At 56.7% G+C, this 22,546-nt stretch overlaps 1 protein-coding gene across 3 annotated transcripts in view; it reads left to right on the top strand.

Annotated features, from left to right (window-relative positions):
- Positions 1-17,929: 17,929 nt before the first annotated feature.
- CCDC85C (coiled-coil domain containing 85C) overlaps positions 17,930-22,546 on the top strand; it is a 78,010-nt gene continuing 73,393 nt past the window's right edge. Inside the window, exon 1 of one of the 3 annotated variants that reach the window (XM_043557004.1) lies at positions 17,930-18,780. In XM_043557004.1, coding sequence (XP_043412939.1) covers positions 17,970-18,780 — 811 coding nt within the window. In that variant the 5' untranslated portion in view covers positions 17,930-17,969. The remainder of the gene's footprint in view (positions 18,781-22,546) is intronic. The other 2 variants (XM_043557001.1, XM_043557003.1) reach the window with 2 other exon arrangements.

Raw genomic sequence — 22,546 nt, 5'->3', positions numbered from 1 at the left:
AATCACTTGTCCAGGGTCACACAGGGAGCGAGCAGAAGCCCCAGGAGTTGAGCACAGGTAGGCTGGGCCCTAGTGTGCGCTCTTAACCCTTAACCGGTGGGAGGATGTGCCACCTTTCGGAGAAGGGACGCTTCGCTTGTGTGGAGGCAGGGGGCTGTGCTTTATAAAAACACTGATGGCCTCCGCTTGAATTTTCAGTCTTCCCGTTCGCGAATCTCCACCGGGCCCATCACCACATACATCCAGGGGCGGACAGGTAGGAGTGGCTTCCTGAGTCCAGGATCTGATGGAAGGTAGGAGAAGCCCATGCCATGACCCAGGCTGCACGATGGACCCTTCAATCTTCAGCATAGTCCCGGGGCCGGCTGGGACAGGACGCTGCCCGATTCTGGGCACTGGCCACGTACCGGGCCCCAGTGATGCAGTCACCCAGACCTGCCTGCCTGGAGCACTGCCCTCAATAATAATAATAATTACAACTATTATTAACATTCTACTGTGATGACAGTAGTAACTGCGGAGGCAGTTGGGCGTCGTGGTCAGGAGGCCAGACTCTGTGTCAGGCGGACCTGACACACCTTGGCTGCAGGACCTTAGTGACTGGACCTCCGTGTGCCTCAGTTTCCTCCTCTGCCAAATGGGATGAAGTTGCTGAGAGGCGTCAGTTTCTTCCGGCAGCCCCCGGGGGTCAGGGTCCTGGCCAGCCTGGCAGGGACAGGGCCTGAGCTACCGCCACAGCAAGGGAGGCCCTGCACCCCACCTTGTGCTTTTAGGGTGATCCCACCAGCATCCCACAGAAGCGTCTCAGAGTTGCTGCGGCCGCCCCACCGGCCCAGCCTTCAGCTGACGTGCAGTTTCAGGTCCTGAGATGACAGCCCGCGGGTTGATGGCTTACACACTTCATCTTCAAGGCCCCATGCAATTGGCATTAGGTCAAGGCTAGTTATTTCTCCAGACTCCTGTCCTTCAAGGAGATATGAATTGGATGGGCCGCCCATTTTAGAGATAGGGTGACTGAGGCACCCAGGAGGCCAGGGCCTTGCCTCTGGCCTTGGGGGGCAAAAGGTCAGGGTTCAAGCAGGGATTCTGAACTTGACCTCTTCTGTGTAGTTCCTGATTTAGGCTCCCAGAGAAAGAATGGGACGCAGTGTTTTTGCACATGATGGTGGGTGGTGGGAGGTAGTTCTAGGGACCCCCTGTCCCGTGAACAAGCTCCAGGCCACCTGCCTTCTCTCCACAGATCCCAGGATGGGTGCATAGGAGACAAGGGAGATGGTTCCCACTCCTGCTGCTGCCACACCCAGAGAAGGCACAGGGGTATCCCTGGGTCAGGAGCCAGCCTGTACATTCCCGAACTGGTACGAGTTGATAAGAATGCGCAGAGGGGTGGGCGCCTGGCTGGCTCGGTCAGTGTAGCATGCGACTCTTGATCTCACGGTTGTGAGTTCGAGCCCCACGTGGGGTGTAGAGATTACTTAAAAATAAAACCGTAAAAAAAAAAAAAAAAAAAGGAATAAGAATGTGCAGACATGCCCTTTACTGAGCCCGAGCCCCGACACAATGTCACCAACCCTGTGTATCTCTGTCCCCACAACAGCCCTGGGGTGCAGTGCAGGTGTTCTGGCTGTTCCATCCACAGGTGGGGAGAAATCCGGGAGGTGAAGGTTTGCTCAGGCACAGGGCTCCTTGGAGGCAGCGCTGAGCAGGAACCCAGGACCGGGAGCCCCCAGAATGCTTGCATTGTGCCATCTCACGCTGCGGGGGGACGCCCGCCAAGAAGGCGGAGGAGTGGCTGTGTGTCACGAGGTGGACAGCCTGAACTCTGGCCCTTCTGGGTCCAGTCTCTCACCTGTGGACGGGGCCGGGGGTAACTCCCACCTCACCAGGTTGCCCCGTGGATTCGATGACAACGTGGGGCGCCTGTCTCCTGCCATGGGCACTCAATAAGGTGCCCAGGTTCCACTGTTCTTTCCCTCAGTAGCAAGGCCAAGTGTCCCCGCTCTCAGACAAAATATTTACATTTTAATAGAAGTGCCTGTCTCAACAAGGGGCACGAGCGTTGGAGGAATCCGGGGCAGCATGGCTGGCCAGGAAAAGCCCTTCACGCTCCCCCAATCACAAGCACGGCAGCCCCGGAGTGGCGTGCCAGGGTCCCGTGCCCTCCTCCCCCATCAAGGGTGGCGATCGTCATCTCTAAAGCACCACTTCCCCCGCATCGCCCAAATTCTCCCGGGCTGAGCTCACTTCATAATCTTGAGCTAATGGAGAAGGATTTCCCCTCGCTCAGACCTTCAGGAATTGTGGTTCTCAGAGCCAGCCTTAAAGGGAAACAGGCACTCAGGGGCTCCATCACCACTCTATTCCCCTTAAGTCAGACACACACACATCATTAAGATGATAAAAGCCAGCACTAGCGCGTCTGGAGGAAACAGCACACCCCGAAGCCTCTTCTCCTTGGATCTTCTTTGCCAACTCTGCCGCCTGGAGAACTGGGGAGCCCCTTTTCGGGCTCAGCCCCGCTTCTCCCCTACAGGGAAGCCTTCCCAGCCCACCCCCCTTCCCTCCCCCTCCCCACCGTCAGAATCACTGCTGCCTCCTGGAGCTTCCTATAGGACATTGGTCTTGCTCAGGGCTCAGGGCTGGTCTCTCTGTTTCCTCCTCCACTCTCGGCCACTCCCAGCTATTCATTCAGCCCGTGAACACCCAGCTTGTGTGCTCAGCACTTCACAACTGCGGTCTGTGGTCTTTACCACAACCCTTGATGTGGTGAGGATCCTCCTTTGACAAATGGGGAAACTGAGGCTCAGAGAGTTTCCGCCAGTGGCCTGAGCCTGGCTGGTCCCAAGCCCGGGCTCTTTTAAGAGCACAGGGCTGTCTCTGCAGGGGCCCCACCCCAGCTGGACTCTGGAGATCCTGGGATCTCAGGGCGTAGGGAGGGTCTGGGGGCCAGAACAGGACAGCAGCACCATGATTGGAGGAGCTGGGGGCCCGTGGGAGCCTGGCAGGTTCCGGGGGGACACGGAGAAGAAGTTTGTAAACTTTTGTCTTGGTGTGGGAGTCAGCCAGGTGAGGAGGATGACAGGATGTCCGGGACAAGGCGGACTCTGTGGGCGGAGGCATGGAGGTGTGATAGATAATAGTGTGTCTGGGGAACAGGCTCTTTATGCTGTCCTTTTGGCAGGCTGGAAAATGTGGGCCTGAGAGCGGGGCACTTAGGAGGGGGTCACAGCTCCCTGGACGGAGCAACCAGAGGCGATACTTGGCTGTTGTTGTTTTTAAAGGATGTTCTTTTTTTAGATTCGTCTTCTTCTTCTTTTTTTAATGTTTATTCGTTTTTGCGAGAGACAGTGCAAGCAGGGCAGGGGCAGAGAGAGACGGGGACAGAGGATCCGAAGCGGGTTCTGTGCTGACGGCAGAGAGCCTGAAGTCGGGCTCTTGAACCATGAGATCATGACCTGAGTGAAGTTGGATGCTTAACTGACTGACCGCGCCACCCAGGCGCCCCAGGAGATGATACTTTGTGAATCAGTGCAACCAGAAGTAAGAGCCTCTAAGGGTGGGCCACGGGTCTCTGCCTTCCGCCCTGCATGTTTCAATCAAGCATCTAGATGGGGACCTGGGAGGCTTGCTTAGCACATGTGCCGATGGCGACACTTCATGGAAACATGGCCTTTCCAGGAATGTCAGTGGACAGAACAGGGGACTGAAACTGACAGAACGCAGTTGAATAGGGTAAGCCAGAATATCCTGCCTTTGGGTGCAAAAGGTCAATTGCACGGACTGACAAGTTACCGGCAAGGCTTCTTTTTATCCCCAGTTATCTCTAAAAAGTGCATCTCTGGAGGCTGAGATGCTTCCTGGCCCTGTGCACAGAAGGTCCTCTATAAACATTCTGTGGGCAGGGGCCCCTGGGGGATGCTCTGCACCATTGGCGTCCTGGCCTCGGGAGTGTCCTTCAGAGGAGGGGGCCAGTGCCCACCCCAGCAATGCCCACGAGGCTCCCCTGCTACTCGAAACAGCTGGGGTTGGCCTAGGCCACCTGAAAACCCCCCGTCCCATCCAGCAAGTCCTTCTAGTTGTCCTGAGACCAGACAGGGCCACGGCCAGGTGAACAGCAGCTTTGGGGTGGGGCAGCGGGGATAATTCCCATCCTGCGGGAGGGGACAGAAGGCAGCCACTTCTGCCTATAATTAACTATGAACAATGGCTGGGCAGACTGGTCAAGGAGGGACTCAGGAAGCAAGGAGGCCTGGCACACAGCAGGCGCACGATAAATAGTTGATGATTCATGGAGAGTCAGCTATCTTTAGATCTCCAGGCCTTTTTAGCCCCTGTGCCTCAGTTTGCTAAGCTGTAAAGTGGGCATAAGTATTGGTCAGATGGGGGCATAGGGTGTGCACCAGCCCACAGAACCCTCTGCCCTGCCAGCAAGCACCCCCTCTGTACCTCTGAGACATGTCCATGCTGCCTTAGCTGTTTTAGCGCCAGGAGCAGGGAACTCACCACCTTGAGTCTGAAACACAGCAGACACTGGTCCTGCCTTCAAAGAATTCACAATCTTGTGGGGGAAGCCCACAGGTCCCAGGCTCTGTGGGACCTCCGGACACCAAGAGGCTGACTCCCCTGCTCTTGCTAGAGGATGCTCCCGGCAGAAGGGCCAGTGTTCCACAGATAGGCCCTGGAGGAGCGGCCCCCACCTCAGCCTCTGTCCGGAGGCCTGGCTCACTGGTCTTCTGCGGGGACGAGCGACCCCCTGTGCTCAGGCTACTGCCCAGAGCTAGCAAATGCCGGGAGCCAGAGGCCAGGGCCCCCAGTGGTGACCACCTAAAGGTGTGTTTCAGGGACAGCAGTCAGGGGCTGACTCCTGCCCTCCCCCGGCCTGGCGGGGGGGGGGGGGGGGCGGAGCCTGAGCACCCTGCTCCCAAAGAGAGGCTGTGCTAACCTGGAAGGGGAAGTGCTAGCAGGGCAGGCGACAGGCCAGACTGGCCAGAGGCCCCAGTCAGTGCAGGGGCTTCCTTAACCCTCAGCCCCGGGGAGGGGGAGCCTCCTCCTCTGGGAACAGCTAGCCATTCCTGTCAGGCAGGTCAGAGGGGCCAGGGGCCAGAAGCCCACCTCTGGAGGTTGCCAGGCCTCCTCTCTGGCCTTTCCCAAAGCTGCTGACAGACTTGCTTCCCCCACCCCTGGAGCTCACTCGCTCGGAGGAACCCTTTCCTGCTTCCTGTGACCTCTACAGGGAAAATCCACCACCGGATGGCCGAGCAGCCTGGGCAGACCCCAGAAAGATGGCCTTGAGTCACCTGGGCCCTCATTGCTCTGACAGGCGTGAATGCGCGGAGCGGTGATTAGCTCTTACAGGAAAGGGTCGGATCTGTCATTTTCCTCTGCAAGTGCCAGGTGGGACTCTCGCTGACCGCCTCTCCTGGAAGCCAGAGAAAGGCCGGATCCTAATCCCGGGGCCAGACTAGGTTAGGTTTGCGGATTAGGAACGGGAAAACGGCCATGCATCCACTCAAGAATCCCACTTCTGGGAACTTATCCCAAGGAAACAATCCAACAGGAAAACCAAGCTGTGCACGAACATGTCCTACACAGGAGTTATTTATAATGGTACAACCCCGGAAATAACCCTCGTGTCCAGCAGGGGGGAGCGGCCAAGCACCCCAGCTGCTTAAATATCACTCAGTTATGAAATAGGGCGAATGGGGCTGGGGGGCTTGGACGTCCTGGGTTCCTGAAGCCCCCTCCCCACCCCCCCCCACGGCCCTCCTTAAACAGACCGATGCGGGGATTCACCCACAGGCGGTGGGTCAGAATCTCCAGAAAAGGAATGTAGCTGACAAACGTCCCGTCCCATATGATTCTTCTCACCAGGCAGGTGCTCATGGGTAAAGTTGCAACTTCAGCGATGCCTTTGTTTAAAACTTGTTAAGTCCTGGTTCTTGCGTGCATGAAAGGAGCTCAGCTCCAGGGTCTGCCCCTGGGGTGGTGACAGAGTTAGTGAGATCACGATGGCCCTGGCCCTGAGTGGGGCTGGGATCCCTGAGCAGCTGTCACCACTTACACAGCCTGTGTCTCCCTCTCCCCCTCCCCCTCCTCCTTGCCTCTCCTGGGGCCATGGCTCCCTTTCTCCCTGTCCTGTGACTGCCAAGGAATTTAAAGCTGAGCACTCCACCCAGGGCCGCACAGGCTGGTTTGAGGACATGTAATGCCCCAGAGCTGTGGCAGTGTTTCTGCAGGTGTCTCCACCGCCCTCCCCCTGGACCAGGAGGGGTGACTCCCGGTTCTGAAATTCCCATGCGCCGCCCCTCCCCAGCTCTCAGGCGAGGTCTCCACCTGCCTTCCTAGGAGGGTGCACCTGCCATGGGAGGGACGCACTACGGACCCCCCTAAATACACACTTGAACCTCAGCTTCTGTTGGTTGAAGGGGCATGAGGATTCCTGCCTGCCTAGTAGGCTTGCTGGGAGGGCAGGAGGAGAAAACCACCCAGACAGGGCTTTGTGAACTGGACAGACTGGGAACGTGGGGGCGGGGCAGGGCCTCCAGCAGGAGAGGTGGGTGAGGCCCAGAGGAGGAGGGTGAGGTGGGGGGGTTTCCATCAGGGAGCACTCCTGCCGCTCCCCACCTCCCAGTGTGTTTCACGCGCCACTGCCCAGAGGTAGGTATACATATATTGTAAACAAAACAATGCATGCACTTAGGTAAAAAAATAAATCATGTAACATTAAAACGTTCAGAAGGAACGGCACTCAGGTGGCTCTGAGTGGCACTGAGGGGCACTCAGGTGGCTCAGTCGGTTAAGCGTCCAACATTTTGTTATGGCTCAGGTCACGATCTCGTGGTTCGTGACTTCCAGCCCCGAGTCCCTCTCTGCGCTGAGAGCTCAGAGCCTGTCTGGGATTCTGTCTCTCTCTGCCCCTCCCCCGCTCACTCTCTCTGTTTCTCTCTCAAAAGTAAATAAATAGGGGCGCCTGGGTGACTCAGTCGGTTAAGTGTCCAACTTCAGATCAGGTCATGATCTCACGGGTGGTGGGTTCGAGCCCCACGACGGGCTCTGTGCTGACAGCTCAGAGTCTGGAGCCTGCTTCAGATTCTGTGTCTCCCTTTCTCTCTCTGCCCCTCCCTGGCTCGTGCTGTGTCTCTCAAAAATAAATAAATGTAAAAAAAAAAAAGAGTAAATAAATAAACTTTTAAAAATTCAAGCGTTCAGAAGGAAACGAAACAGCTCCCTAGCCCTTCCTCTCCTTTCTTTCTTCCCGGAACAACCAGTTTTTACGTGTGTACTTGTTCCTTCTGGGTTTGGCCTCTGTGTTTCTCAGTAAGATGCTTCTGTGGCTGCCTCTCAATTTTTCAATTCTAGACATTTCTGTTGCCTTCCGGTCAGGACAAATGAGGCTTAGCTCTCTACAGCGCTCCCACCCCCCTCCCCTCCCTTGTATCCCGGGGAGGGCTCCATCCACCTCTTCCTTAACCGCCCGGCAAGGGTTTTATTAGGATTGTGCCAATGTTAGTCCGTGAAAGTCACCAAGTGGTCAGTGAGAGCCCCTTTTCTTACAGTTTTGTTTGTGCCCTGGAGTTAGTGCATTAAAAGAAAGAAAGGAAGGAAGGAAGGAAGGAAGGAAGGAAGGAAGGGAGAAAAAAGAAACTTGCAAGGTATTTAAATGCATCTTCTTAATTTTTCCAGCTGCTTCACTCTGTTCCTAGGGACCCTGGAGGCAAATGCTCGTGGATGTCTTATCTAGCCTTTGCCCCCAGCTCTTCCAGGGGGAGCACTCCTTTCTCTGCTCTGGGGCCTCTGATAGCTGGGGGCTGGAGCCCAGCCAGCCTTGGGAAGGACCCTCCCTCCTGGGGTAGCTGTCCTGTCCCAGGGTCTATTCTCAGGCATGTGCTCCAAAAACTTCCTGGAAGGTGCACAGCAGCTTTTTTTTTTTTGCAACCTTGCATTTCTGAAAAAGTTTATATTCCAGTCTCATACTTGGCTGATTCTCTCTGTGGGCATTGAATCCAGGCAGGAAATCCTTTTCCCTCGGAGTTTTAAGGCAACTGATTTCTCCGTGGCCTTCTGGCTTTCAGCATTTCCAATGAGAAATCCAATGTCAGGCTTTTAAAATATTTTATTACTTTAAGAACACACGCCCAGAGTTTCAAAAATCAAGTAAAACTATAAGGTTCTAAAGAAAAAAAACAAAAAACAAAATAACCTAGTCCCCTGCCTCGTGTCTCCACTCCTGATTTGTGCTTTCCGGATGCAACTAGATTCTTCTGTGACTCATCTCCAAATTTGCAAACACCACACACCGCTCTTCAGTGGCTCTCCAGGATCAGTGTTATTGCTGCCTTCCTTTTAGGGACCAGGAGGGTTGAGCCCACGTATGCAGTTGACATTCCCTCCCCTGTCCTTGTAGTATGGCTATATCACAGGTTTCGGTTCATCAATATTGCTTATGTAGTTTACTACGTACATAAACGTTATGGCCAACGGAGCCACCTATGTCCTATGACTGTGTTTCCTTCCTTGTAGGACTTCTGGGTTTTCCTGGGGATTAGTAATTGCCTCCTTGTTCACCTTGCTTGGTTTTCTTTGTGCTTATCACTAATACACCACCAAACTCTGACAAGAGCTCTAATACTCCTGTAAGATAGCCAAGCCCCCAGGGAATCTGTGAGCTGCGTCCCCTTGCTTGGCCAGCTCCTCCTGGGGTCCTCATTCTCTGTTCCAATCTGCACTGACTGCTCCTGGCTCCCAAGCCTCCCCCGTTCCCCCGCACTGTCACTTTGGGATTCCCGTTTCCTAACTTCATGTCTACATGTCTTTTTACTTCTTGGTTTCATCCCTAGTTTTAGAGAAAGGTTGTCTGGGAAGCTTTTCTTTCTTTCTTTCTTTCTTTCTTTCTTTCTTTCTTTCTTTCTTTCTTTCTTTCTTTCTTTCCCTTCTTCGTCTTTTTTTTTTAATCTGAAAGTGTCATACCCTACCCTCACACTTGATGGTTTAGGTACTGAAGTGTTTTCCTTCGGAACATTGAGGCTTTGCTCTGTGGTCTTCTAGCTTCTGGAGTTGCCTTGAGAATGTCAATGCTATTATGATTCCTGATCTTTTGTACATGGCCTCCTCTGTCTGTCTCTTTCTGGATGCTTTTAGGATCTCCTCAATCTTGGTGTCCTGAAAGTTTACAATCATGTGCCCATACGGTCTTTTTTTTTTTTTTTTTTTAATTCTATGCTGGCCTTTTGTGCCAGCAGTCCCGCATAATTATTTGGTATTATGTCTCTAATGTTTTCCTTCCCTCCATTCTATCCCATTAGCTATGGGGCACAAAGTATGGATGTGAAGTGAGCACTACAAAGACTGCAGAATCTCTAGCTCCCTTCCCTGTTGGAGACAGCACATTTGAGGGTTATGTGGGGGGATTTGGATAATCTCAGAGAAATATCTCTAGATTCAGACACTTGGTGGAGGGGCGTGCCCCCCGGAAATGGGGGGTATCTCCATCTGGCACGGCCTAATGGCAACGAGCAAGACCTTGTTCTAACCCAGAGCTCCACAGCCCTGCCTGTTAGGCTCCCCGTATTCCGATCGAATTGGTGGGAGGTGGGGTCTGAGCACCTGCATTTTGCCAGCTTCCAAGTGATTTAACAAGTGCCCAGGACTGAGAACCACTGGGCTACCCACTGGTCTTGTTTTATAGAGGCTGACCAGCTGTCTCATTAGGACTCTGACTTCTTGCGGGGGCTCTGAAATCTCAGGATTTTGCGACGATGATTCTTTGTTGTAAAGACGTGTCCTGGTGTTGGGTCTTAGCCAGGCTGAGCCTCTCCTTCTTCTTTTTTAAACAGGTTTTATTTATTGAAAGAGAGAGAGAGAGAACACGAGCGGAGGAGAGGGGCAGAGAGAGAGGGAGAAAGAGAGAATCCCAAGGAGGCTCTGTGCTGTCAGAGCAGAGCCCAACGTGGGGCTCGATCTCACGAACTGTGAGATCATGACCTGAGCTGAAACCAAGAGGCGGAGGCTTAACCGGCTGAGCCCCCCAGACGCCCCCAGGCTGAGCCTCTTCTGGAGAGAGAGGGCATCGCTTCTGCTAGCTTTTCAGAGTCTCAAGATGCCCATCCCGTCTGGACTCTGGGGTATTCCCAGACCTTTCCGCTCTTTCCCCAGCAAAGCAGCATCCCGCCTACCTCACTGGGGGCTTAGGGTTCTTAGCCAAACTTGTCTTGTGCATTTGAAAGGATTCCATCCCCAGGTGAGATCCAGAGACTCAGAGAGGGCTGTGACTTGCTCAGAGCTATCTGCTCTGAGATACAGACTCTAAGTCTGGGCTTTTCTACTTAACCCAACTTTCTCCATCATCATCCATTCATTCAACAAACACTTACTGAGCTCCTAGGCTCTAGAGGACCCAAGAGGGCCCTGAGAATATCCGTGATCAAAATGGTGGACCCGATGGTACGGTTGTTAGACTTACTCACGTCACGTCTTCTTGACAGTGGGCTCAACTGGGGGTGGGGGCGGGGGGAGTTACTCTTATTGTTGGTATTGTATCAGACAGGAAAGGCACGCTGGAGGGGGCTGGGAGGTCCAACCTGCAGCAGCAGAAGTCACATTAACAATTAAGGTCCTGACTTTCATTCCACATTCAGCACATGAAATATTCAGGCACCAAGGAGATTGGTCCCTGATCTCCACAGTGAGGAGCATTGCTGTTTGTAGACCCCGGGCAAGGGCAGCACCCAAGGCCTGGCCTGCAGGGCACTGGGGGGTTGTGGGGGCTGGGCAGGTGTACCCAGAGGTCTCTGACATGGATGGGTCAGCTGCAGACACCCAAAGAACACCATGCCCTGAGGGTCCCAGAGAAGAAAGAGGATTGTTCTCAACGAGTGTCCACTTGAGGGAAGCAGACAGAAACGACCCATCACAGGTGGGGGGCCACCAGCCTTCCCAGAGAACAGGGGGGATGGTCACAGGGATACACAGCCGGGCTCAAAGACCAAGCATCTGGGGCCTGAAACGTATCACCTGCAGTAAACCCTGTGATTATCCTACAATGTTGCATTGTACCTGTGCACGTGTGTGAAAGCATCAGTTTGATAAACAGAAATATTTCAAATAAGGCACAAGCGTGTCAACCTGCTATACTGTTTCCTCTTCTGTTTTTTTTTCTCCTAATATACTGGGCACCTAGAGTATGAAATTTGGCCTGGGTTTCTCTTGGGCTCCGAGAACCCAAGAAAGTAGGTGTGGAAAGTGCACGAAGTTTCACCCACCAGAGTGATAACATTCTATATACCCTGCTGGCTGGATTGTGAGTTAGCACCACCTCTTTGCATTTTTTTTAACTTTTTTTTTTTTTTTTTTTTTGAGAGACGGAGACAGAACATGAGCAGGGGAGGGGCAGAGAGAGAGGGAGACACAGAATCCGAAGCAGGCCCAGGCTCCGAGTGGTCGGCACAGAGCCCGACGCGGGGCTTTAACCCACAAACCGTGAGATCGTGACCTGAGCTGAAGTCGGACGCTCAACCGACTGAGCCACCCAGGTGCCCCTAGCACCATTTCTTTGGAAAGCAGTGCGGTATCTATCACCTAGCCAAGCCGAAGCTGGGTATGCCGTATGACCCAGCCATGTGGGGTCTTGGTATAGACCCAAACGGAGTTCATGTTCACATGCATCGGGACACATGTGCAGGAATGTCTATGGCAGCATTGCGGGTTCTAGCAGAAAACTAGAAGCAAATGTCCTTCAAGAGAAAAGTAAAAGTGATATATATACTCATGCACTGAATATTGGACGGAAGAGACTCTCAGCTCGGGGTGATTTTGCCCCCAGGAGCCATTTGGCAACGTCTGGGGGTACTTTGGGCTTTCACAGCTAGGGCTGGGGGTGCAATGGATAGAGACCAGGGAAGCTGGTAAAGGTCCTACGATGTACAAGACAGCCCTTCTCTGCCCCCACAACAAAGACATCCAGTCCAAGGAGTCACCTCCGCTGTGGCTGAGAAAGTCTGCTACACGGCCATGTGAGTGAGTTAGCGAGGGCTACACGGGTCAAGGAAACCATGAGGGAGAAGCATACGCTGCTAGAAAACCCACAAAGTGCAACACGGTTTCGAAAAGGTCCACACGCATGAAAATCAGGTATTGTAAGGGGGAGGCATAGCGCACTGAAGGCACAGGAATAATCAACACGACATTCAGAATTGTGGGCTCAGGCAGGCAGCAGCCTGTGACCAAGAGGGGTCCTGGGGGCCTTTAAAAGTGGCCGGGGGCGGGGGGAGGTGGCGCCGGGGTGGCTCTGTCGGTGAAGCGTCCAACTCTCAGTTTTGGCTCAGGTCATGATCTCACGGTTCGTGAGTTTGAGTCCCGTGTCAGGTTCTGCACTGACAGCAAGGAGCCTACTTGGGATTCTCTCTCTCCTTCTCTCTCTGCCCCTCCCTCCACCCCCCCCCCAAATAAATAAATAAACATTTAAAAATTGGCAGTAACTTCCAAAGCTGGGCAGTGGGCTGCCAGGTGTCTTTTGTGTCCCTGTTGTAATATAAAATAGTTCCCTTTCTTGTAACCTTTTAAAAAAAGACTTTGTTAAATTTGTTCTCAATGTTCATTTATTTATTTATATATATTTTTTAACGTTTATTTATTTTTGAGACAGAGAGAGACAGAGCATGAACGGGGGAGGGCCAGAGAGAGAGGGAGACACAGAATCGGAAACAGGCTCCAGGCTCCGAGCTGTCAGCACAGAGCCCGATGCGGGGCTCGAACTCACGGACTGTGAGATCGTGACCTGAGCTGAAGTCGGCTGCTTAACCGACTGAGCCACCCAGGCACCCCAATGTTTATTTATTTTTGAGAAAGAGAGAGAGAGAGACAGAGCATGAGCAGGGGAGGGGCAGAGAGAGAGAGAGGGAGACACAGGATCCGAAACAGGCTCCAGGCTCTGAGCTGTCAGCACAGAGCCCGACATGGGGTTCGAACTCATGAACCGTGAAAGTCAGATGCTTAGCCGACTGAGCCACCCAGGCGCCCAAGAATAATATTTTTAAGTGCGTTGAGGTGAGAGGTAGTCCAGCTCCCCTGACTCAGTTTCCCTGATGGCTGAGCCTCCCTTCCTGCGTCACTCCTCAGGTCAATGGTGTGAGGGGATGCCAGGTGCTGGGGGGGGGGGGGAAGGGAATTTCAGTGGCTCTGGCTGGGAAGGGAGGGGTGCGGATGCAGACACCTCCCAATTGGTCTCTAAAGGGACCTTCACCCTGGGGACTGATGGGGATCCATCTGTCCCGGTCTCTGGCTGGCCTGGTTTTGCAGCTTCCCAGCCTCCGCTGACCCTCTCTGATCCGTGCCTCCCTCCACGCCTTCTGTCACGGGCTCTCTATCAAACAAAAGTCTGGCCATGTCTCTCCTCTGCTCCACGCCTTCTGGGCCTCCCACGGCCCTCAGGTTAACCTTGAGGCTTCTGGACATGAGGCCCCCTAGGCTTCAGCTCCACCCATCCCGCGGAGACATCAGAGGTTCTAGGCAGCTGTCCCTGAACCACTGGCTTCCTGCTCCGGAGGAAGGTGCACGTGAATGAGGCCACGTTCCCCTCACCCAGACCTCCCACGGCCGCCCTCCAGAGGCCAGTATCCAAGCACTCTGACTGGTGGTCCCAGCTTCTGTGCCGTTGTCCCACCTGTAAATGTGGGAGTTGAGACCCTGCATCACTAAACTCTCATGTTTCTGAGGTTCCGCATTTTCTGTGCGGCTCCCATCCTCAAAGGAAGCTGGTGGCCGCCCAGGGCCACACCCGGCATCCTTTGTGACCCAGTTTGCCAGGGGCAAGCGCTAGGTTCCTGGACAGCCCTTGTTTTATTGTGCCTCAGTGTTGGCCTCTGAAAAATGGGTGCAAATGTCCTTATCAGAAGACTGTGCTCGTCCAGAGGATGGGAAGAACGTATAGGGAGAGGAGGCATAGCTCACCTTTCCAGAGCTTTTGCAAGAGTTCTGCTAAGTGCCTTACACTCGTCCTGTGGGGAAGGGCCTGGGGGAGAAAACTGTGGCTCAAAGAAGGTAAAAGAGTGGCCTGAGGTCACCCAGCAAGTCAGCAATGGAGGCGCTGGGACGTGGAGCTAACAATCTGCAGTGACCTGTCGGCAGGAACAGCTGGACGGCTCTGACCCTGGCTGCCGTCCAGAGGCTTGGGGAGTCTCTGTGACTTGTGGAAGGCCTGCAGCGGGAGGAAGCGCCATGGTGGACGTGGTCCTGGCACAGGGCAGGCCCTCCGCATGCTAGGACCAGCGCCACAGTGAAAAGGACGCCCGAAGCATCTGGTCTGGTCTGCTCTCCTCTCCGAGAAGGGGCAACTGAGGGCAGTAGTCTGCTGGATACGGGGCCCTCTTGGACTCAGAGGGTCTTGGGTTCAAATCCCAGCTCATTTGCTTGCCAGCTGTGTGACCTGGGACAAGTGACTTCACCTACGTGAGCCTCAGTTTCCCCTCTTGTAAAATGAGGATGCGGGCTCCCACATAACAGGGCTGCAGTTAGGACTACAATCCACGTGCAGCCCTAGCAGTGCTGGTACATGGAAAGTGCTCACTAGGGGCGCCCGGGTGGCTCAGTCGGTTAAGTGTCTGACTCCAGCTCAGGTCATGATCTCACAGTCCATGAGTTCGAGCCCCGCGTTGAGCTTTGTGCTGACAGCTCAGAGCCTGGAGTCTGCTTTGGATTCTGTGTCTCCCTCTCTCTCTGCCCCTCCCCTGCTCATGCTCTGTCTCTCTCTCTCAAAAATAAATAAAACATTAAAAAAAAAAAAGTGCTCACTTTATTGATAATAATTACGGTCATTTTTCCATGGGCCCTGATTTCTTAGGCATGGTGGCCTTTCAGCCCTACGTGGTGCCTTCCCCTGTTTTGGGGCCCCCCAGGGTGGGCAGAGAAGAAACCCCAGAGTCCGGCCCCAGACCCGTCAGGCACCATCACTTGTGCTGGCCTGCAGAAACACCCAGCTGCCACACAACCTTCCCCTGGCTGTCCCGGAGTCCTTGGGTGTCTACACGCCCCTGTACTCCGCCCATGAATTCACGCGGGGATCCGAGCTTCGTGGAGACAAGCAAGCCGACAGGAACTGACATTAAATCCTCAAAGAGCTAATGACCCCCTCTTGTAGAGTGGTTATGATCATCACAGGAGGGCTGGCCTAGAGTCCTGGCTCATACTGAGTACAGGGTAAGTGGTGGTGAGTATTATTCCTGTTGTTGCTGTTGCTAACTATCAGCCCCAGGGAGAGGCCACACACGCTTCTCCCCGCAGCTCACAGAGCCCTCTGAACCCTGGCTCCTAGCCTCACCTCCCTCTGACACCCCCCCCTTTCGCAGCTCACCGTCACCTACTTCTGGGGTCCTGACTTATGTTGTTCCCTCCCCTGGGACTATCCCAACCCCTCTCCTCCCTCCTCCAAAATCTGGCAAACTCCTACTCACTCTTCAAGATTCGACTCAGGGGGCCTAGTTGGCTCATTCCGTAGAGCCTAACCCAGGGTTGTGTAGATGATTGCATATACACATGCTTTTGTGTATAAATTCTTACCTAATTATTCTATGTGTGTTCAGTGAATCAATGAACAAAAAGTGGCCTTGGGGAAGTCATTTCCCTTCTGGGGCTCAGTTTCCTTATCTTCAAAATGAGGGGCTCAGATTCAGTTGGTCCTGTGCTGACGGGTCGTGCATTCACTCAGCAAAAGCATAGCTCAAAGCTATCTATGCTCCTTGGAGTCATCCTCTCCCCACCATCCCCTCCTGAATATCTACCTGGAGAGAGGGGTGGATGGGTGGGGAATAAAGGACTGAATCTGGACCTCTCCAAGCACCTCCCCCCTTCCCTTCTCCACAAATGGGCTAGAGTGAGCCTCTTAAAAGGTAAATCAGGTCATGTTGCCTGGTGCTAACCCCCCACTGCTTTCCCAGCTGCCCTAGAATCATGCATGATCTGGCCCCTCTGACCTCATCCCTCACCCCTTCCCTGGCCCATTCCCAGGCCCACTGGCCTTGCTTGGACAGGCCAGTAACAGGCCAACCCTAGGGCCTCTGCACTACTAGTCCCTCTGCCTGGAGTGCCCTTCCCCCTTATCTTTGTCCTTTCTGCTCAGGTCCCGGCTTAGATGCACCTCCGGAGAGGTCCTCCTTGACCACGGGATCTAAAGTAACTGATTACCACTTTCTGTGACAGCAGCTGGTCCTAATCCCTACACAGCGCTTATTACAATCTCATGGTTATCTAGTGTTTATTATCTTCTCTCTAGTCCTCCCCACAGAGTGCAACGTCCCCCCAGAGGGCAGTGACCTCTGCTGTCGTGCCCCGAAGAACCACCTCCCCGCGGCTGGGAGCGGGAGGGGGGGGGGGCGGGCAGGGAGGGCGTCTGAAACAGGACTGGTGTAGAGAAGGTGCTGGGTGCGCAGTTGTCCAACGAAGGGTTGAGCAACTGGAAATGGGGACATCAGCTGCTGCGCGGGCGCGCGCCGCAGGCCTTGGCGGCTCACAGTCGAGTGCGCGGGTTTTATCTCGTCGCGGGTCCCGGGGGAGGGACGCCCCCCTCCGACCAGCTAGCAGCAGGCGCGCCGTAAACACGCTACGGGGACGCGAGGATAAAGAGACAGACTCACGGGCTGGCGGAACACCCGGGTGTCGGGCGAGGCTACCGGTGGGGAGGGGGTTCTGTGGCAGGCTCGGCGACCCCCCCGCCCTGGCGTTAAGGCCCCATTGGGAGATCTTCCTCTATCCTCTCACTGGTCTCCACCTCGGGAATTACGGACTCTGCCCTGAAGCCCGGGGTCTAGCGATCGGGTGGGCGGGGAGTGGTGCTCTGAGCGCGTCTCCGGGCGGGGGGCAAGTTCCCGGTGCCCTCGCCCCCTCGGGGCAGCGAAGGGGGTACAGACCGTGCTCCGAGGCACGGCCGGCGAGGCCCCGGCCCTCTTGGGGCTCAGACGCAGGAGCCACAGCCCTGGGCTGGAGTGCAAACGCAGCCTCTGCAGGCTCCAGCAGGGGACAGGGGTGGAGATGGGGGCGGAGGAGTCGGGGGCTCGGAAGGGGACAAAGAGCCGCCCGGCCTCGGGGGAGAGCGACCTCCGAGTCAGAGTCCCATTGTTCGTCGTGTCTCCGACTACGCTGGACTCTGGTGCCCCCGGGAGGGAGAAGCGGAGCTGCCCTCCGCCTCTCGGGCATTTGTTTATTTGGGGCGGGGGAGGCCGGGCGGAGGACGCGGGCTTGGGAGGGGGCTCGGCGTCCATTTCCGCGCGTCTCCTTTAAGGAAAGCCCTGCCCTACCTTTCCCACCGTTCCCCTCCCCGCAGCCGTACCTGCATTTTAAAAGCGCCCTGTAGCCCGGGGATTGGCCGAGGCCGCGTCCTCCGGGCGCAGAAACTTGAACCTCCGGGAGGGGAGGGGGGGGGGAAGCCGGCTGGCTGGACTGTACCATCTCCTCGGTGTCCCCCGCGTGCGCCCCGCCCCTCCCACACACCCCCGGGGAGGCCCAATCGGATGGGAGGAAGGGCGGGACCGCGGCTCGAACGCGCCTCTGGCAGGGCGCCGGGCGGGCGGGCGCACGGCGCGGGGGGACGTCGGGGGCCGGGCGCGCCTCGGCCCGTCCCCTCGCTCCCCGCGGAGGCGGGGCCGGCCGGGGGCCCCGCCCCCTCCCCGCCCGGAGTGGGCGGGGCGGCCGGGGCTCCGGGAGCTGGGCCGGGGGCGGGCCTCCGCCTGCTTCGCCCGAACCCGGAGAGCGCCCGGCACGGCGGCCGCCGACGCAGCAGCGGTCCCAGCTCGCCGAGCCCCGAGCCCCCGCGGTTCACGGGCGGCCCAGGCGGACGCTGCGTGAGGGCGCGCGAGGTGGCGCGGGGCGGCCCGCACGCGCCCCCGGCCGCCCCCTGCCCGTGAGCGGACCGGCCCAGCGCAGCCCCGGCGCGGGGAGCGCCGGCCGGGCGAGGGCGCGGGCGATGCCGCGGTGACGGCCCCGCCATGGCGAAGCCCCCGGCGGCGGCGGCGGCGGCGGCGGCGGCGGCGTCGGAGGAGCTGAGCCAGGTGCCGGACGAGGAGCTGCTGCGCTGGAGCAAGGAGGAGCTGGCGCGGCGGCTGCGGCGCGCGGAGGGCGAGAAGGTGGGCCTCATGCTGGAGCACGGCGGCCTGATGCGCGACGTGAACCGGCGGCTGCAGCAGCACCTGCTGGAGATCCGCGGCCTCAAGGACGTGAACCAGCGGCTGCAGGACGACAACCAGGAGCTCCGCGAGCTCTGCTGTTTCCTCGACGACGACCGGCAGAAGGGGCGCAAGCTGGCGCGCGAGTGGCAGCGCTTCGGGCGCCACGCGGCCGGCGCCGTGTGGCACGAGGTGGCCCGCTCGCAGCAGAAACTGCGCGAGCTCGAGGCGCGCCAGGAGGCCCTGCTGCGTGAGAACCTGGAGCTCAAGGAGCTGGTGCTGATGCTGGACGAGGAGCGCGCGGCGCTGGCGGGGGGTGCGGGCGGCGCGGGCGGCGCGGGCGGCGCGGGCGGCGGCGGCGCGGGCTCCCGAAGCTCCATCGACAGCCAGGCCAGCCTGAGCGGGCCGCTGGCGGGCGGCGCGGCGGGCGCGGGGGCCCGCGACGTGGGCGACGGCAGCAGCACGTCCAGCGCGGGCAGCGGAGGCAGCCCGGACCACCACCACCACGTCCCGCCCCCGCTGCTGCCCCCCGGGCCGCACAAGGCTCCCGACTGCAAGGCAGTAGCCACGCGCAGGTCCCTGGACGACCTGTCCGCGCCACCGCACCACCGAAGCATCCCCAACGGCCTGCACGGTAAGGACCGCGCGGGTCCGGTAGCGCGGGTCTCAGGCCCACGGCCCCTACCCCCAGGGTGGGTCGCCACTTCAGACTCCTCCTCCGGCTGGTATCCATACTCTGGGCTGGTGGGATGCCGCACCCACGCGCAGTGGGGCTTTGGGTGGTGTTTTTCTGGACACGGGATGGAGGCGTGGCCCTGCCCAGCTTCCGAATGCGCGGCCGGGCCGGGCCAGGGTCCCAGCGGACCCCAGAAAAGTTTCCCTCCTGTGGAACTGTCAGTGTTGGTGCATGGCGCTGCAAGGCTGGCTAGGGACGCCTCATCCCAGCCTGGAAATCCTTGTCCAGGAGCGGGAAGTTTAGGGGGGGCGGGCGGGGAGAAAGAAAAAGCCTCTTCCAGTACAGCTGAATTTCCCGTCTTATTTGGGGCAGCAGGCAACCCCAGACCTGGGCACCGTCCACGTGCGTGCCCACCGGAATTGCAGCTGGGCTCCTCTCGCTGCCTTGGTGGCTGAGAAAGAGCCGGGCAGTGCGATTGGACTCCCAGGCAGCTGGGCCAGGGGCCCCCGGGGCTGAGAGCCTTTCTGGTGTGCCATCAGTCCTGGACTCAAGGAGGAGGGAGGGACCTTTCTGAACCGAGACTCTAAGGCTTTCCAGAGGGATATGTGCTTGGAATGGATCCTGGCTTTTCTCCTCTGCCTACCTCTGTGCCTTTATCTGTGGAATGGAGTTTGCCTCCGTCTTGTGGATCTGAGGTGGAGATAAAGCTCCCCCAAGGGATTTGTAAACTGTGGGTCGCCGTGCAGGAAGTGTAGTAGTGGTAGGTGGCCCGGGTGTGGGTGGAGGACCTTTGGCCTCAGGAAAGCTCAGCTACTGTCTTCCACGGTGGCCCGGTGGCTGCTGGGCCCCCAGCTTGAGCAGCGGCTTCTGTTCCCAGCGCTCTGATCCGTGGCTCTCCCTGTCTCCTCGTTCTTCCACATTTTTGGTGGCTTGGCTCCCAGTTGTGGTGGCATTGTGCTGCCTGAACTATTTGCCTGAAGGTGGAGATTAAACAGCCCTTTCTGGTTTTCTTTGAAGGCTTTCCTAGTTCAGAGAAAATGTGTCTGGGCTTTAAATGACTGTCCTTCCCCAGAGTAACGCCTGAGCGGAGGAGGGACGCTCCCTCTCTGGTTTGATGGGGGCCAAGTGGCCTCTGTGGGGTGTTGGGGTGGGCACTGGCCACATGGAGGTGGGGAGAGCTAGCACAGCACAGTTTTTCCTTTATTTACCTTCGGAGCCTGCCAGTTCAGAGCAGGACTGGGTTGAGAGGGATATTTTGTTACTGATTAGCAACTCAGGTTTCCCTTTGTAACTCTGTACCCACCCCCATTTCCCACCCCAGCCTGCTGCTTAAGGCCAGTGGGTGGTTTAATTTGTCGCGGTTTCTTGGGTCTAGGGACTCAGGAGTCCCAGCCTCTCTGGCCTTGCCGCCTTGGACGCCTTGGGAGGGGCAGATTTCTGGGACTCAGTTTCTCCCAAGTGCAGGGAGGGATCGCTGCAGCCGTGTGGCTGGGAAATGAAACGTTTCTGGTTTTCAGCTGCGTCATCAATGACACTTGGGAGAGAGTGGCCCTGAGCACACTGCACCGAAGTGCTGGGTGCTGCTGTGTGCTCGCAGGGAAGTTCTGTCCTGCTTTGGACACAGAGACGCGGCCCCTGCCTGGCTCAGTGTTCAACCATAGCGGTGGATGATGCCCGAGCCGGGGACCAGGGGGTGCGTGGGAGCTGAGGTGTAGAGTTTCCTGCAGAGTCCCCCCCCCCCCCCCCCAGCCCCCAAGTCCCAAGCTCTCTGGGAACAGGCAAGCCACAGACCTTGTGGCAGGGCTCTGTGTTGGGTGAAACACAAATTCAGCAATACTTTCACTGACTTCAGTTGCAGACAGGTTGGTGTTTACTTTTGTCTCTTGAAGTTCTGCGTGGCCTTGAGATAAATTCTCCCAACAATGTGAATAGGATGCCTGGAAACAAGGAAAGTCCCTTCTCTTAAAAACTACTTTTCTGGGGGCGCCTGGGTGGCTCAGCTGGTTGAGCATCCGACTCTTAATTTCGGCTCAGGTCATGATCTCAGCATTGTGAGATTGAGCCCCTGTCAGGCTCTTTGCTGGCAGAGTGGAGCCTGCTTGGGATTCTCTCTCTCTCTCTCTCTCTCTCTCTCTCTCTCTCTGCTCCTCCCCTGCTCACTCTCTATCTCTCTCTAAAAATAAATAAAGATAAACTGCCTTTCTGTGCTCGGATCTGTAGTTTTACGTGGGGGGGGGGTGCTGGAGGAGATGGGAAAGATAAAAAGCCTCAGTCTGGGTGGTGGAGACAGTGCGGTGGAGACTGGGCTTCTGCCTTACATACTTGGTCTCTGTTCATCCTCACGAGAACCCTGGGAAGCAGTATTAGCCCCATTTTCAGACGAGCAAGCGGAGGCTGAGAGAGGTTCTGAGCATTGTCTGGGAAAGCAGTGGAGATTGGAAGTGTCTTAGCACCAGTTACCTGGTGGGGGGAGGCTGCAGGGGCAGCTGTGGGTTGCTGGGCGGGGGTCATCCGGGGGCCGCGGGGGCTCGTCCATGGCTCAGGCTGAGTGAGGGCCGTCCTGCCAGGACTCTTAACAGACGTTGTTGACTCGCGACCCTGGTTTGCTCTCCTTTGACATTCTGGGAAGTGTCACTTCCTTATCGGTGACCACAGAGCAGATGGTTGATAACCCTATTACCCGGAGGGGTCAGACTGTCTTCATTCGAATCTGCCTCCTCCTGGTCTCTGGGACAAGTTACTTAACTTCTCTGAGCCTCTCTCTGCTTTTCTGCAAAGCGGGGCAAAACCCAGAGCATCCCCTTTATTCACCGAGGTCGAGGGAGGTCAGGATCTGCACACAGTGAGTCTCTGCAGTTGTCCGAATCCTTGTGCTGCGTATTTCTTCCCAGGCTCCTCATGAAAAAACAAAAGGGACCCCTTTGCAAGGGGGCCTGCCAGGCAGACTTTGGTGTTCTCTTCAAAACTCTGCTGTTTAGACAGCTCGCCTGGACCTTTGAGACCATAGCACCTGCTCAGATGGGGACTGTGGCCCTGTAGTTACGTTGGAAGTAGCCGGGTGCCTGTAGCCGGGGTGGGGGAGGGGGGGGATGCCCAGGAAGGCTGCTGTGGCCCATCTGATTCCTGGCTGCCCTTGGCTGGGTGGGGCCTGGCAGCCCAGAATGCATATGCAAACAGGCCTTTTTCCCAGGTTGTTTTTAAAAATTTTTTTTTTCAACGTTTATTTTTGGGACAGAGACAGAGCATGAACGGGGGAGGGGCAGAGAGAGAGGGAGACACAGAATCGGAAACAGGCTCTAGGCTCTGAGCCACCAGCCCAGAGCCCGACGCGGGGCTCGAACTCACGGACTGCGAGATCGCGACCTGAGCTGAAGTCGGATGCTCAAACGACTGCGCCACCCAGGCGCCCCTAAAAGAATTTTTTTAATGTTTATTTTTGAGAGGGAGACAGAGAGAGAGACAGAGAGTGAGTGGGGGGAGGGGCAGAGAGACAGACAGACAGACAGACAGAATCTGAAACAGGCTCCAGGCTCTGAGCTGTCGGCACAGAGCCCCATGAGGGGCTTGAACTCGGGGACAGCTAGATCACGACCTAGGCTGAAGTCAGACTGAGCCACCCAGGCGCCCTCAGACAAAAGCATTTTCAACAGTTTCCCTCCCACCCCTCCCCCACCCTTGCTTCCCCCCCTCCCCCCAAGTCCCTGTATCCACATCCTGCCCTCCC

The sequence above is a fragment of the Prionailurus bengalensis genome, chromosome B3, assembly GCF_016509475.1.
Source record: "Prionailurus bengalensis isolate Pbe53 chromosome B3, Fcat_Pben_1.1_paternal_pri, whole genome shotgun sequence".
NCBI lineage: Eukaryota > Metazoa > Chordata > Mammalia > Carnivora > Felidae > Prionailurus > Prionailurus bengalensis.
Note: the sequence above shows the minus strand (reverse complement) of the source record. Positions and strands in the feature narration are given on the sequence as shown.